Raw genomic sequence first — 17,273 nt, forward strand, 5'->3', positions numbered from 1 at the left:
AAATGCCCCTTCGCAAGCTGAACAACATTTAGCCTCAAAGCATCAAGAATAAACAAAAAAGGATTTATCCCAATTCACAGGGTCATTACTAAACACTGAAGGGCTATTTACAATAATTAACAAGGTACGTGTTGACCATTTCTGTCCTGGTAAAACTTCTTAATTACACTGTGCATAATCAAATGAGCATAAGTTAAAAACCCACACTGCTTTTCTGTATTCTCAGACTACACCTGAATATCGTTTACAGGTAACTATTGTAAAACTGGCCTCATAAAATGGTAGACAGTCCTCGTTACAGGTTTGTATTCCAAAATAGTACAATTTTTTCATATATAAATGATACTGTAAACTGTAGCAACTGGTTAATTACTTACATGGCCAGCAATGGATTTCCTTTTTTTATAGGCAATCTTTCTGTAATTTATGATGAACACCATCAAAGAACATTAAAGAAGGTGACTCATAACAAGGACTTCACAAATGTCGGATATTATTTTTGAGTGTCACTCTGGCAACCACTTGTGACGAAGCTAACACACAAGATAACCACAATCACGAACCTTTGTTTGACCAACCTTGAGGTAAATATGGCATGGTAATGGAAGTTCACTGGTGTTACATACAGTAAAGTGCCATACAATCCTATGCACTCTTTTCATACACCAATATATATACAATACTCTAATTTCTTGAATATTCTTACCACATAGCAGCATGAATTTCAGTTTACAAAGGTTTGTATTCTTGTTAGTTATGGACGCTCTCTAATACATCTTTACCAATTCATTTTTAGATATGGCCAGATAATATCTTTTTGGATGTCATTTATGCAGAGTATGGCAATACTGCAAAGATTTGAGTAATATGAAAGAGGACAGTAAGGTGTAATATACAAAATAAATCACTTAGGAAAAGGTGTTAGGGAGCTTCCTCAGCCACAAGAATACAGGCCAAGAAGTTCACAATCAACCTTGGAAACAGTCATAAACATAAAACATACACCACAAAGGGGGAGGAAACCCCAATTTTTTTAGATATTTCCAATTAGCCTACCATTTTTATATGTCAACAGCCTGCATCCTACAGCACAGAGTGCAGTTAGCAAAAACACAGATTTGCTAGAATTTTTTAATCCCAATCCCTTCAATCTGATGAGCATTTATTTCCTTCTTACTAATTTATGATGCTTTTAATGTGGAAGTGTTTTGATTGGAGGAGATTGATATATATATAGATTTCCTTAACCACTACACTAAAAGGTGTGTCCTAAACTGAATAAATTGCAGAAATATGTTTGCGGACTGAAGGCGTTAGTGTGCTTCAAAAAAAAAAAAAAAAAAAAAAAAAAAAAGGTCTGCCATTCCCTTTGCCAATTTAAGTTTTATGCATATGACTCTCAGTCCCAAATTTGTTAATGACTGTTCTCTAATCACTCTACATGTAACAAACTTTTTTCACATTAATGCATATATTACACATTTATAATTACCCTGTAAAACACTTAGGGAAATACACTGTATCTCCATGCTGACCCTGGTTGTCAAAGCAAGTCAGCTTCATAATACTGTACTGGAAAACCTCCAACCCAATTAACATTAATTGCTGTAAGATTAACACCGAGTATGCAGTGGTACAAATAAACCATTAATTTCTGAGAAATTTATGGAACACTATTAAAGCTGTGTGAAAGTGTAAACATGCCATTAATTTCTCAGTAATTTATGGAACACTTATGATTGTTAGATGTGACTCTGCTTGCATCCCACATAAAAGAGTACAGTCAGGAATCAAACAGAATGATCAGACTATACTTTAGCGATCACCAAAAATTGGGGTTCATCCACACCTCTGCACACTCAGTCTTATTAATACATCTCTAAGTCCTTGGTATTGTAGCCAAAATGAGTGCTCCTTACTGCTGTACTCAGAGACTGACGTTCTACATTATAATCTACGGATTTGTGCGCTTACCTTAATCTAAATTTACAGTATATAACAAGTAAAATCCTCATATCTTATACTCTTGTGGCCTGAGTTTTGCCAGACAAGTACTGTTAATTAGGGGTACAAGTGATGACAATCGTTTATATAAAAATTCTTGAACTTCTGCTTTGTAATCAACCATTATATCACAGTATTTATTTAACCCTTTAGCTGGATACACATTCTTCTCTCAGCTTTAAAATAAATAAAAAAGGTTTAACACTAAAAAACGAAAGGGTTACAGAGATAGCCTTCTTAAGTGTCCTAATGATGCTTACAATATACAAAATTTTCAGTGAGGCCAGAATAAAACACAGTTAATTAATATGTCACAGATAAAGGGTTAAAATATATTAGCACTGCCTCTGTTATATTCCAATTCTATTATCTTTTTATACCCCTAACAACCTCCTACCTAACTACAAGCAGAATTAAAGTAAAGGGATATTCAATCAGACCATTTTCCCCCAAAATGGACACCTTGAATAACCAAAGCCTGAAAATTGGACATGAGAATTTTGCTGTTGGAAAAGATGAGGAATGGAGAAAAACAAAACTTCAGGAAGTCTTACATACAATGAAAATGAATGAGAGGATATTAAAAATGGAAATGACAATAGACATGGAAATGACACAAGTAAAATGCAATGATGTCAAAATGTAATTACATAGTAAATGGATACTTTAAAGCTAGGGAATGGGATGTGAAGGCAAGTGATTTGAATATGATTCAAGAAATACTATCATGATCAAAGTTCACTAACATTTTCCTACTGGTTGTGGTGAAGAAGGTTTAACATAAAAAAAATCTGTACAGCTATGGAATAGACACAGCCACTGAGTAGATAACAGCACATATGAGAAAGAAATATACTCTGATATTCAACGAGGGTAAGAAATACTAGAAGACGTAATCCTAGCACGGAACTGTTGGCAAACTTTAACTTGCAATGGTTAGGATAACGTAAAGAAACCAAGATGCTGATTAGAATATAGTGAGTGAAGTCAGCACTGATGTTCCTGTTCCTGTTCTGGACTAGTGAGGGTCTGAGGGTAACTAGGACTCTTGACGTAGGTAGAGAGAGTGCGGATAGAACAAGGAGTGGCGACAGCTGATGGAGTGGGGCCACCGTAAGTTCCTGGCATATTGTCCGACATAGAGTGTGATCGGACGTGCCGGTGATCAAAGTTGTAGTCACATTTTAAGATCTTAATAAAAGCAGCTTTGAAGGTGCGATTGAAAATGGTGTAGATAATGGGATTGATGGTAGAAGAGACATAACCCAGCCACAGACACACATTGACAAGGTGGTCAGACACTTGACACGTGGGACAGGCAGCAAAGTAGATGTTTAGGATGAAAAATGGAGTCCAACAGCAAACAAACGCAAAGAAGACAATACCCAGGACCTTTGACGCTTTCTGTTCATTAGCTACAGCGTTGGCAGCAAGTGCATCCCTTTTCCTATGTGGCAGAAATCGCAGATGCCAGGATGCTGTTCCAACAAGTTGGAGTCGCAAGGCTTTGAGTTTAAAGTTTCTAGTCTCCCGTGCAATGGATTCCGGGGTTTGTGTTCCTTGTTCGCACTTGTGTATATTGGAGAACTCATAGTGTGTTGTATGACCATTGGCATAGTGCCCCCTATAGGATGGTCTCTGGGTGAAGGTGAATGAGTGCGGTGGTTGAGGCGGCTTGCGGCGAACTGACCTGTATCTCCCTATCGTCCTTGCTTTCCCTGCTTGTGCATCGGTTGCAAATTTTGCCTTTTTCCTTAACAAGTGCACAGTCAGGGCATAGCTAATCACCATTATTACCATGGGAATGTAAAAAGCGCACAAGGAACCAAAAATAAAGAATGTCTGGTTATTTATGGTGCACACATAGTCAGCAGGCATGATGTTAGTGGTGTCAATGATGCCCAAGACGGTGATGATAGAGGTGACCAGCATCGCCAGCAGCCACACCAGAACCACCTTTACAGCCACTGTCTGGAACAAGGGGGTCCTCATTTGGATGCCTTCTCCCATCAAAGGCATAAATCTGTTTTCTATGGTATCTGTTGGTCTTCAATTCCTCAGAAGAATTATGATGACACTCCCTATGTAATTTCCAGCTGGTCTCTAATCAAACACTGTTTAACACCTTGAGGGACAGCTTACTTAAGAAACTCTGAATTATCATAATTGTCTGGTGGCAACTGCTTTAGCAAGGTTGATCAAAGTAGAGTTGGCAAGTTAAATTATACACAAAGACCTTCAAGCAACTTGATCCACTAGTGATGTCATTCTTGCAAGAATGAAAATTGGCACTGTGCTCATCTTCTACCAATATTATAATGATCTGATTTCTATATGTTTGTTTATCTGTTACTGTAACACAGCAAAAACCAGCGCATGTAGCGCAATTTTCGTTAGAGCAAGGTACTGTTAAAATAATCCAACTCAAAGAAAAAAAAACAATTTCCAGTCCAATTGGGCAACCACTTCCTGAGTTGACTCATTTTCGACTGAAGATAGGACGTGACGACATCGAGTGGATTAAGCAAGTCAGTATAAAATTTTCCTTTTAAAAAGTTGCGTCCCTCAAGGTGTCAACTTGAAATTTGTATAAAAAAGTGCCTATAAACAAATAAATTCTTCATGACTACATAAAGTTTTTCATTAAAATATATAGTTATTTACTGTATTTGACACTGTAGTGTCAATATTATTCAACTAGTGTGAGTGAAAACATTCATCAACTGACAAAACACTACTGGATATAACATTAAACAAACATGCCATTAATATGCACAGCAAAGCATAATCACCCACATCAGATACCCAGTGGTACATGCAATGTTGTACAGCATACAGTACAAACTCTGAAATCCAAACGGCTTTACGGAAAATCATATGCAGGTACTTTGAAAAGCAAAGTAGAATCACAGATAATTATGTGAAAATCAAGTAAAAAAAAAAAAACAGCTCACAGTACTGAGAACGGTAACTGCAATCATGTATTTTGCATTATTATTAAATTGCCTCTTATTATGCTTGTCCACAAATAAATGTAGTCGTCAAATATACGCTGATCTGTGTGAGGACATGAAATCAACTCCCTCTTACTGCACAAAATATTTGGTAAGTGGTGGTTTCTGAAAATATGATGCTTGGGTTTGGGAGGCTGTACTGTACTATACACACAAGTATACAAAATATCAATAATTTTCAGCCAATATTTCACCAACATTCATACTTTAACACAGTATTATCATAGACACAAAAGTTTAAAAATAGGATAACCAAAAGGCCACATAAGAGAACATAAGAACATGACATAACATTAGAAAAGCACAGCAAAGACAGTACTGTACTGTAATATAAGAACTTAATATAACATTAGAAAAAGCATAGCAAAGACAGATGTATAAGAACACGGTAAACATTAGAAAAAGCACAGCAAAGACAGATGTATAAGAACACGGTAAACATTAGAAAAAGCACAGCAAAGACAGACGTATAAGAGCACGGTAAACATTAGAAAAAGCACAGCAAAGACAGTCGTATTCCAGTAACACTCGCAGCAGCTTAAATAAGTTCCACAATGCTGTAGTTTAGCAGTGTTTTTCCACAGCCACATTAACCAATTTGAACTGGTGCAGATCAATGTAACCTCAAAGATACAGTACCTACTCAATGTCAGCAAATGCAAATTTTGAAACATTGCAATATTAGTCTGATTTCAGGAAGATAACTTGGAAATAATAAACGCAGTTCACTGTTATAGCAACTCTGCTTAATGAGGAGTACACGAAGAGTACAGATAGAACACATTTCAATAACACTTGAAAGGGTACAGTTGAAATATATAGATGTTCTCTATACTCAATCTCTAGCTCAGTGTTAACTAAATTGGAAGAAAGCAATGAAACCTATTTCTTAACCTTCTCAAGCACAGGTGGTTTGAGTCGTTAGACATCAACGAGAAACTTGTGTTCTCCTTTGTTTGACGCTATGTGCATCATGGTGCATTGTACAGGATGGTATTTAATGACTTGATTGGAGTCCGTGCATGAAAAGGTAAAAAAAAAAAAAAAAATACAGTACTCTCACCAGTTCAAAGTGGTTAAATGTTAGAAAGCAAGAATTCACAGCACCAAACAAAATAAACATAAAATAGAGCAAGTTGAAGAAAGAAAGCAGTATCATAAGTCTCTGTCATAAGTCGTCCAAATGAGGGATGTTACTGAAGCACTATGTAGTGTTGGATGTTCATTTTCTGTCTGTGGTGAGGGGTGGCACAACATAAAGCTACACTGGTGGGATGAATCCTGTGCTGATGAACTATGTACCTCTTCAATTTCACAGGATCCTTAATTAGGACTACTTGTGTTTCTTGGTGCAAGCAATCTGTATATGTGGTCTCTGTACCTCTTACTATCCTGGACTTGTTCTACATTTCTTGAAGCAGTTCCATGTGAGTCTACAATAAACTACAACCTGTCTATCGCTACACTTAAAGCTAATTTGCCAGTGTCCCCTAATTCATAGCACTAACTGTATGAAAAAAAGCCAAATTCAACTGCCTGTATATTATGAAGTGTACACATGGTAAAAACAAAGTAAAATCACAGCTGTGAAGAGTACAATGGATACTAGTACGAGCACCATGGATTGGAATGGTTGATAGGACATTAATAAGTCTGGGAGGGAAGTTCTCAACCTAATCACACTATTATAATTATAAAACACACAGTATAACCATACACTCAACCATTTCAGGCCTTTTTTTTTTTTTTTTTTTTTTAATGGTGTTATTCAATTTTATTCAGCCCAGGAGACCCCCCCCCCACTGGCCCCTCACACTTTTAGTGGAGGGGTAGATGAAGACCATGTAACACCTCTAGTCTGAAAAATATCTTCTCGTCTAAATAAAATAAATTGGTAGAAGCCAGAATAAAATATAAAGAACACCAATGATGTAAAGGGATTAACCCATGATGACCACAAAACTGATTTACAGGTCACCAATTACCCTGATACATCTCTTGCTAATTTAGTAGGGAATATGGGTTTAAGTTGATGATAATGACCAATATTAAAAATTCATACACAATTAAACTGCATAAGCTGATTAACTACACATATATAAGCATACAAAACTTGAGTCATTATAAAACGCACATTTCTAAGTAGGGAGTAAGTAGGCCAACCACTCCTAAAATATCAAAAAGAACGATAAATTCCTTCCTTGGCCGTCTTCTTCAAAATTATGGTGTCTGCAGTTCCCGATGGTGTACAGAAAAGCAATATTGATCTACAAAATAACAAACTACTATACTAAGAACTTTATCTGGCTTGGGTGATGATCTATCTATCTATCTATAGCCCGGCACCCTAAAACCGCAAAGGGTGGCCCCAGACAAAATGCCTCCAAGTCACTCTGTCACCCACCATTTGACTGCCCTCCCCCAACTCACTCCCCCCTCCCTCACATGCCTTCTGTATATCTGAGGCTTGGCTAAAACCAAATATTCCTTGTGGAAATCTATGGAAGTGGCACCTATATTTTTTCATGAGTGTGTTTGTGTTTCCTCTAGTCTTCCTTTACACAGTATATTTGTGGCTTTCCTTAAACAATAAAAAGGCCAGAAACCAACGTATCCATATTCACAAGCAAGTACGACTAAGGCACAAAATCATTACACCATACACACCACAATCTATGCAGCAAATGAAAAGAGCAATTAAATCTTCAAAGTATGCAGCTGGTTACTAATGCATTTTCTGTTTATCGAGAAACACTGAAAACGAAACACAAAAGCCAATCACTGAGCTCCAGTCAGTGATAATCCCTCCATGCAAGCAATCAAGTGGAGCATATACTGTACCAAATGTACCTGTAACAAGAACAACTGTATCTATCTCAAATGACAGAAACTTCACCTCTTACTACAACAACTCTATGAAATAAACTCCCACAGTTGCAAGCAAAGTCATTTCAAACCAGTGACACTCCACTGACTCCAGCAGATTTTTAGCATCAAAGACGAAAAAGAAAAATGTCGATTTAAGAAATAATGAAACCGAAGCATGTCCACACAGTTTCCAAGGGTAAAATACTTTAGAGAAGATACTGTACTGTCACATCAATGTATGCTTTGTCAAAAGAACACGAAGAAAAAGGTAAGCTTTGTCTATAAAAAAAACGAGCACACTCACACAAAATAAAGCATATCAAAACAATAAAAAACACACACAAAAAGTAAAGCTCTCTCAAGGAAAGACGACGGAGCAAACAAGCATTTCAAGGCACATTATCAACAAAATGTTAAATATAAGCATTATTACAAAAACATGCAATTTGCTTTTAAATGGTCAAACCAATTTTCTGGTACATACAACACTCAGAACTTTGCAGACAGTCAAGCACATTAGTCAAGCTTTCACACATTAAAAGGTTTGGCATGCATGACAAGCAGATAAGGATGATAAATTGATAAAGCTTTTCATTCATCATCAGTGAATTCTACCAAATTAAATATGGCATCCTATGGTCAACTGTACAAGCATCAGTAACATCAGCAAATGTATTCAATTATAGTTCTGTATATAAACTGTCAAAGTGAATCTGAGCAAGGAGTATACTGTACTTAATTCTTGTCTAAAAGACTCACCACAAAAAGGCAAATTAACTGTCCTTCTCTAAAGCATATTGACATTTTAAATTATTCATATAAGCTTTTCAAATAAAGACTTCATCTATGCTATAATTTATATTCATTATGGATCTAAATTGACATTGCTGAGCTGTCCAGTTGTCTTATTGCAATTTACAGATATCAAATTAAACTTAAATGCCAGCTCCACTCACCTTCTTGCTACTACTACGAGTCTTGAGAGGGTTACGTATGCCCAGATACCGGCCGAGGGAGATGGTACACATGTGCATGATACTTGAGGTGCACGCCAACACATCACACGTTACGTAAATGTTGCACCACACCAGTCCAAACGGCCAATAACCTGAAAGAGCATTCATAATTAACTGTGTGAAGAGTCCGAAATTATCTACCCGTACAGTATATAAATTGGGTAATTAGTCTAACATGGAATTTCAGAACTGGCATGAAATGTTCCTCAATAGCAACCGTACTAGATAACCACCTGAAATGCACCATACATTAAATATATAAATACCAAGTTGGATACAAAAAGTCATTGTTATTCTGGCCAAAATACGGACAGATTACTATAAATGCTATACTATTTACAACTGAAGCTGCCACTGAACTAGAAGAATGAAAACTTCCATGCGGTACTGCACTAATTCGGTGCTTAAATGTTTCAAGTACAGTTAATGATTCATAATTCTCCAAATATTTCCTTCTGCTTATGAACCAGTTAAGTGTTTGGTACAATATTCAGATGAAAAGAAATCTGGTTCGCATGGTTCGAATAAATATGTGTGCAGTATACTGTAATTTTAATTTTAATATGCATATTTGGTTCAAACTAGACAGTTTAAGAATACCAAGCATAACTGAAAAGTCTTGAAACCATAAATGACAAATCTCAAGTGATCTAATAACAGCTACCGGTACTTTGAAATCATCCCTTTCGAGATCCCAGTGTGTCCACAATGTAGAGGACGCCACACCTAAACTATCGAAATTCGTCTAATCCATGCCGTAGAAGGTCACCCTCTGCCTTTGACGACATTTAGGAGACATAAAACCCTTCAACCACTTCTATTCAAACCATGGCACTTAAACACATCTGTAACTCTAATGTAAAGAAACTGAACATTTGAATTTAAGCCGTGGTAACACGAGAGTATTTTGAAATAAAAGAGATTAAAACAGCAATAGGTATTGAATTTCTTTTAAAGGTGGTCAAGTAAGTTATTCTATCACAGCAAGAAAAAATGAGCGTCATCAAGTGAGTGTGAGACGAATGCTTGTCTTCCTGTTTTACTGATACGAGCAAGAATACAGCAACAAAAAGTGAAGATAAACGCCAATGCCAATGCTGTTATTCTGGCACAGTAGTTAATGCTGCTGCTTATAATACAGAAGAGGAATACTACTGTACAAGAAAAGTTTTGTGGACTTGCAAGTAGCTTGCTAAAAGAGTGAAAGCATTTAATACAGGAAGTCCCCAATAAACAATAGGGTTGGGTACCTTTAAAATCTTTCATATATAAATTTTTCGCATATTGAAGCATTTTTCCCCATGAGAAACTTAAGAAAATGAGGCGATGCATTCCAGGAGCTCCCAAAAACTGTCAACTAACTACAGCAAGCTCGCCCCCAATGTGTGGGTTTCGTTCTAAACGTGGCACGTTCGGCGTGAAACCACGTAAGTTTTAACTACTCCATATTTTGCTCCCTAGATCCCCTAAACGTGGTGTTTTGCTGTTATCTGCCACTGGTAATCGATATGAAGCACTTTAAGTGGTTAGAAGGTATATTTAATGTTATAACTTACAGATACAGTACTGCACAGCAAAACTTCAAATACGTAAACAAAAAACTTCAAATACGTAAATACGTAAACACAAGGCAACATTCCGATGCTAAAACCAATCGGCGTCGGAATGTTGCTTTATGTTTACGCATTTATATGTTGAAAATTTGCTGTGCAGTACTGTATTTGTGAGTTATAACGTTAAATAAACCTTCTAACCACTTAAAGTGCTTCATATTGATTACCAAGGGCAGATAACTGTAAAACACCACGATTAGGGAGACTAGGGAGCAAAATGATTTCGGGACTATTCGCCATCACAACAATAACAAGACATTTCGCCGTCATTAATGGAGACAGCTATGGGTGACGCTAGAATATAATTAAATGGCGACTACAGTGAGGAAGAAACAAGTTAATTATTGACTGGAGGTGCAACTAGTTAATATTATCCAAAGGCTACGCTATTGAACATAGACTTTGATGGATCCCCAGAAATATTGTTGTTAAAGTATTCTATCTATCTATCTATTGCCAGACGCCTCAATCCCGTTTGGGGTGGCCACAAACAAATCGCCTCCAAGTCGCCCTGTCCCCCACCATTTCAATCCCCTGCTCCCAACTCACACCCCCCTCTCTCATATACCTCTCCACCCCATCTCTCCATCTCATCCTCGGCCTCTCCCTCCCTCTTTCCCCCTCCACCTCACTCACATACACTCTCTTCGTCAGTCTTTGACCCTCCATCCTCTCCACATGGCCAAACCACCTCAGTGTGTTCCTCATAACGTTAAAGTATTGATTAATTAATAAGTACTGTATATTTATAAAGTACTGAATAATTAATATATTTACAGAATGGCGGGCAATCATCCAGGGTGCGAATTGTCCTGACGGGGAATTGTCCATGTTTTGACAGGGAATTGTCTGACGGCGAACTGACAAGACGGCTAATTGTCTCGGAACCCACCCATCGTGGGTAATCATATAAATCAGGTTAACTGGTTACAAGGATTTATTTAATGCTTTAACTTTCTTTAAGTGCTTTAACTTACAAGTGCATACCAGAATAGTAAATATTTAACTTACAAATACAGTACTGTGGAAAAGCAGTACAGTATATTATTTTACAAACAAATAAAAAAGGTAATACTCCGACGCCTATCAGGTAAACTGGTTATAAGATTTTATTTCTCACTTTAATGTTATTTAATAGTACTATAACTTGCACATAAACTTACCAGAACAGTACTGTAAATATTTAACTTACAAATACATTACTTTGGAAAAGCAATACAACGAATCACATCAAGTGATCAAAACAAACCGTGCGTGCTGCACTGATGTTCACGGATTTGGCCTTTCCAAGGCCTCTCTTGCGTAAATTTATAGTTTTCATAATACAAGTTCTTTAATCTTTCGTTGTCTTATGCGTATCCCAGCACTTACTGCATATAACTGTAAGCGCGTTCAGCGAGAACGTGTTCGGGGCAAGCTTACTGTACCCTGTACTGTACTAGGCTGGTTGTAACTGTACCAACAGTGGACACAGGTAAGCACATGGGATGCTCGATCTCACTCACGCTCTGGCCTTCCTCGTGCCTCTTGATAATATCAAGCTTGTGCTCCAGCGTCAGGGTCTGATGTTGCTTCTTCCTGAGAGGTTCCACAAATGATGACGATGATGAAGGTGAAGGATGCTTGGGTGGCATGATGTAAGATGCAAAAGCTTCTTGGAGTACACAAGGCATGCACTACGCAGTTGAGGAGTGGGAACAAACTGGGACGAAGCGGAGGTACAGTAGTTGCTTGCCTCGCCATACACGGTAGTGGCGCTGCGGTCAATCGCATGCCAAATTTGAAACATTTTCTTGTAGCGCTTTTCATACCATCAATGCATATACCTTTTGTATAGAGGAATTTTTCCTGAATTTTTCATTCTTGTACCTTCGAATTTTCGTATATTGGGGCTTCGTATATCAGGGACTCCTTACAAAGCTAGACAGACAGCTTAATTTGGAAAACCCAGAAACCATGAGGCAGTGGCTCCGGCTTTGCGAACCTCAATATCTTCATCTGTTGCTCTCGTTGCCCATATTACTGACAATTGGAATACCAACGAGAAATTTATGACCTTGAGTGAGTGAGCAGAGAGGCTTGGATGTACACAAAAGCTGGTCAAACCAACTACCCCTGTACTTTTGAATTTATGAGCATCTTTTCTGTAATAATATACTGTACAGGTGTGTCCCGTTACTGTTAACATATGTGAATATCTGCTATACGAGAAATAGAAAATACAAGAATGGACATTTTTGACTCAAATTCGGTGATGCAAGCAGGGTCATTTATGCAAACGTGGTGTACTCCATCATAAGAGTTTCACTTTTTTTTTGTTGTTTTTTTTAACTCCTGATCCAATATAAAAGTTTCTGCTCTCCAAACAATCCATCATAAACATACTCCACTCATATAACAGGGCTCACCTGTATTATGTAAAAACAGTACAAGCATGAACATCGCAATTGGTGTAACTGAATATATTAACAAGCATCTGAACTCAATTACTGCTGGAAGTCTTTCGTGTTTGGAGGGACACGACCATCTGGGAACTTTCCCTTAATTAGCTGCCCTCAAATCTTTCGCAACTTCATATATGGCGGAAAACAGCAATTCTGGAAGCAAGAATTGCTAAAAAAAAAAAAAATGTCCTATGAGACCACAGCTTCATGGTAAAGTTGAGTTGCAAGAAAAGGTATCGACCACAGCCTTAGGAAAAATAAGGTTGGGCTGCAACAGAAGATTAGGGGGTACAGGAAAATGGAACAAATACACAACATACTACAGTACATAAACTAAACAATTCATGAATGTACTAGCAGGTCCCTTTATACAAACAAACTATGTTAATGGAGGACTGCCTGGATAACGAAAACCCGTACAACAAAGAAAAACTGCACAGCAAAAACTCGTACAACAGTGAGAAATGCGATTGCGAAAACTCATACCTGGGAGTGAAAAATGGGATAGCGAAAACTCACACAAGGAAGTGAAAATTGGGATAGCAAAAACCTGTAAAAGGAAGTGAAAAATGGGAAGGAGTAAACTCGTACAACGGTGGAAAATGGGAGAGCAACTAATTCATACAATGGTGAAATACAGCATAGGATGGCGACACTCGTATGAGTGAAAAAAATGGGATTGCGAAAACTCATACAACGGTGTGAATAATGATGGCAAAAACTCGCACAATGGAGTGAAAACTGGGATAGCAAAAACCCGTTCAATGGAGTGAAAAACGGGACAGCGAAAACTCGTACAATGGAGCAAAAAATGGGACGACGAAAACTCGTACAATGGAGCAAAAAATGGGATGACAAAAACTTGTTCAATGGAGCGAAAACTGGGATAACAAAAACTCATACAACGGAGCGAAAAATGGGACGGCGGAAATTAGTACAACGGTGCGAAAAATGGGATGATGAAAAGTATAATAGAGCACATATCATATTGGAAAAATCGGATTAGGTTAACTGACCCTACTTGCATCACGGAAGTAAGGTCTAAATTGCCGATTCTTGCAGCATCAGCTCCTCAAATAATAAGACCTGCTTGTAGTACCCGGCAAATTAATTGACATGATTATAAAGATCAAATTATGCTATGTGAAAAAAACAAGAAACGACACCATGGTTAAATCTGCACTTTTGGACAGTCAAGGTTATTCTGATTATATTTCTAACCTAATCTAGCCTTACCCAACTAAGGTAACCTAAATTAAACTGATCAAACCTTGCTACCCTAACAGATAACCCAGCTAAACTAACCTAACCTAACCAGCCAAAGTGAAGCAAGGGAGTATCTGAAACTGCAGTAATACCGAAAGTTTATATGAGGCAAGTTTTCCTCAATTATCCTCCAATTTCCTCTCATCTGGCATTCTTTCCTTGCCAGCTTTGTCCTACTGTCGAAAATATTCATCTGGTTAGGCTCGTCCTGAAGCCTGAAATTCTCGTCAGTTCGGGCTGGTTCGCTGGTGCCATATAAATCGGGCTGCATCCTGAAAATAAATGCCCTGCCCCAATATTTCCCCCGCCTAAAACTTACCATATACATTCAAAAGCACGATACGGGAAAATTTGGGGCAGTTTGTACCCATATAGCAACCTGAAACATGAAAAAAGCCGAGGGGTAAATCGAACATTCTAGAAATTTTTTGAATTTGAATTTTCACAATAAATCTTCCTGTTTATATATTCAATTCAATGTCAAAATGTGCCTAATAATTACCTGACACTCACTTTGATCGAAAACATTATATAAAACAGGTATACATCTCAAAACAATGAGTTAATTTTCAAAGCGTCAGGATAGAATTTGAAATCGTCAGAGAGGAATCAGCCTCCAAGATAATTACACATACTGACTTATTTTTACCTTTCTGATCGGTTCTTCTTGCACCTGGTGATGCCCTGGTCTGCCATCCACCCTTGAGTGGCACTAGGAACTTGGCATCAGGTCGGAAAGGTGGAAAAATAGTCAATATAACGCCACCCTCTCGAAGTACATCCTCTCCAGAAAACGTTGCGCAATAGGTCCCACGAGTCTAAAACTTTTCCTCTCATTGTACGTCTATTTTTTTACCAAAGCTATTTATAAACGATATTCTTGCACTTTTCATGACTACAAATTACTTTATTACTATAGATGGTATCAATAACCACTATGGAGGTCTCGTTTAAAAAAAAGTTAATACAGTTGAACTTACACGCTTACCTCTTAGTTCATACATCAAAACTGCGCAATATACGTACATAGGGAGTTTTTAACAATTTCTATGATAAAATAAGTGTCTTTAACAGTAATTCTTATCAGTAATACTTTTTCTTTTGAGGGAGTAATACTTTAGGTTTGTTTTCGTTGGGAACTGAGCCACTCTTATCTTGAATACTAAGTTGTAGTCCATTAAATTTTATAAGCATTAGTTCTGAGGCAGGGATGAGTCTCCTTGGTTACTACTCGAATCAAACCTGCAATCTGACTACACCTGGTCATCAACTTAGCTCAAAAAGGGTTAGGGATCTTTTAAATGCGGAAAATATGAAGTTCAAGAATGTTATTGCCTTTTCTCCTTAACTCAGCCAATATTTTGTCCTTTTGCAATATAATTCACGTAACCAATGCCATAAGACAATACTATGGCTCTACATCCTTTCCACAGCACTTCTTCGTGATCAGCATTATATTCAAGTGTTAATTTATTGCTACAACTCAGCATTCAGGATGGAGATGGCAATTTTAGCTCTGCATCCTTTCCCAAACACTTCTTCGTGATCAGCATTATATTCTAGCGTTAATATGCTGTTACAACTCAATATTCAGGAAGGGGAGGTGGTAATTTTTGGCCAAGTTGGAGTAAAAAGAGTATAGTAGTCAAAATATTTAGTCTAAGTGTCCTGATTGTTTTATTTTGAGACTTATTAAAGATTAGTACGAAAAATTAGCTTCTGTAGTCGAGGACGTAAATAAATAAATAAATAAATATAAAGGAGTTATTCATAATTGCATCCATTTTTTTGATTTCGTCTCTCTCTCTCTCTCTCTCTCTCTGTTATTCCATTTTCTTTCTCCTTTCACTTTCTAGTTCAATTTAGTCTCTCAATTTTCTTTCCTCTTCAGTGTTTGTTAAGGTCTTTACCAAATTCTCTCTCTCTCTCTCTCTCTCTCTCTCTCTCTCTCTCTCTCCCCCCATTGTTCTATTACTTCATTCACCATTCTCTCTCTCTCCTCTCTCTCTCTCTCTCTCTCAATAAACCAAGGATTCCCTATGTAAATCCGGGATTACACTACATTCTATCTGGGATTACTTGTCCTCTCTCTACCACCCTCGAATATCACCACTTCAGTCCTAGTACCACCTCTCGCTCTCTCTCTCTCTCTCTCCCTCTCTCTCTCCAATCTTTATTCGTCTGTTATTTCTCTTTCCATTGTTTCATTTTATTCTCTCTCTCTCTCTCTCTCTCTCTCTCTCTCTCTCTCTCTCTCTCTCTCTCTCTTTCAAGGAGTCGTTCCCTCGTGGAATTTGCCATTAAAAAATTAACACTTGAAAGCCGAAAAGTTATGATAAAAAAAAATGCGCTTTCATCCTTCCTCCTCTCCCCCGTCCCCCCTTCCTCCCCTCCCTCTCCCTCTTCTCTCCTCCCTTCCTCTCTCTTCTCTCCCTCTTCTCCCCTCCCCTCCCTCTCTTCTTTTTCCTTCCCTTCCTCTCCCTCTTTCCTCTCCTCTTCTCCCCTCCCTCTCTCTGTCTCTTCTCTCCCCCTCTCCTTCTTCTCTCCTCCCCTCTTCTCCCCTCCCTTTTTCTCTCTTTTCTCTCCCCCTCTCCCTCCTCCCCCCCACCTCCCTTTTCACCCCTTCTCCTTGTATAACTTGTTTAATTGTTTGGGCCATTTCTCTCTCTCTCTCTCTCTCTCTCTCTCTCTCTCTCTCTCTCTCTCTCTCTCTCTCACACACACACACACACACACACACATCCCATACAACACTACAACCATCCTAACTTTGCACCCCTACATTATAAAACCCAGGATGAATTAGGACAGTATAATCAGCTCGTTAATGCTACAGATTATCCATTTACAGGATGAACAAAGACCGCCTATCATTTTATACATATATTTTACACTCCAATTCTATAACTGCGCATGACAGGAAGATTCGGATTGCCCATTTCGTGATTTGGGCAATATCTGTGGGCAATTTCCTAAACTAGGCAATATATTCTCTTGCCCGTGCCATATCGCTGCCCTCACCCCAGCTCTTACTACCCATTTTTTTTT

At 37.9% G+C, this 17,273-nt stretch overlaps 1 protein-coding gene across 1 annotated transcript in view; it reads right to left on the bottom strand.

Annotated features, from left to right (window-relative positions):
* Positions 1 to 2,991: 2,991 nt before the first annotated feature.
* 5-HT2A (5-hydroxytryptamine receptor 2A) overlaps positions 2,992 to 17,273 on the bottom strand; it is a 36,851-nt gene continuing 22,569 nt past the window's right edge. Inside the window, exons 3-4 of the mRNA XM_080286972.1 lie at positions 8,843 to 8,994; positions 2,992 to 3,975 (exon numbers count right to left, since the gene is read on the bottom strand). Coding sequence (XP_080143098.1) covers positions 2,992 to 3,975; positions 8,843 to 8,994 — 1,136 coding nt within the window. The remainder of the gene's footprint in view (positions 3,976 to 8,842; positions 8,995 to 17,273) is intronic.

This window comes from Coenobita brevimanus, chromosome 115, assembly GCF_032717465.1.
Source record: "Coenobita brevimanus isolate Jiangsu-jjx chromosome 115, ASM3271746v2, whole genome shotgun sequence".
NCBI lineage: Eukaryota > Metazoa > Arthropoda > Malacostraca > Decapoda > Coenobitidae > Coenobita > Coenobita brevimanus.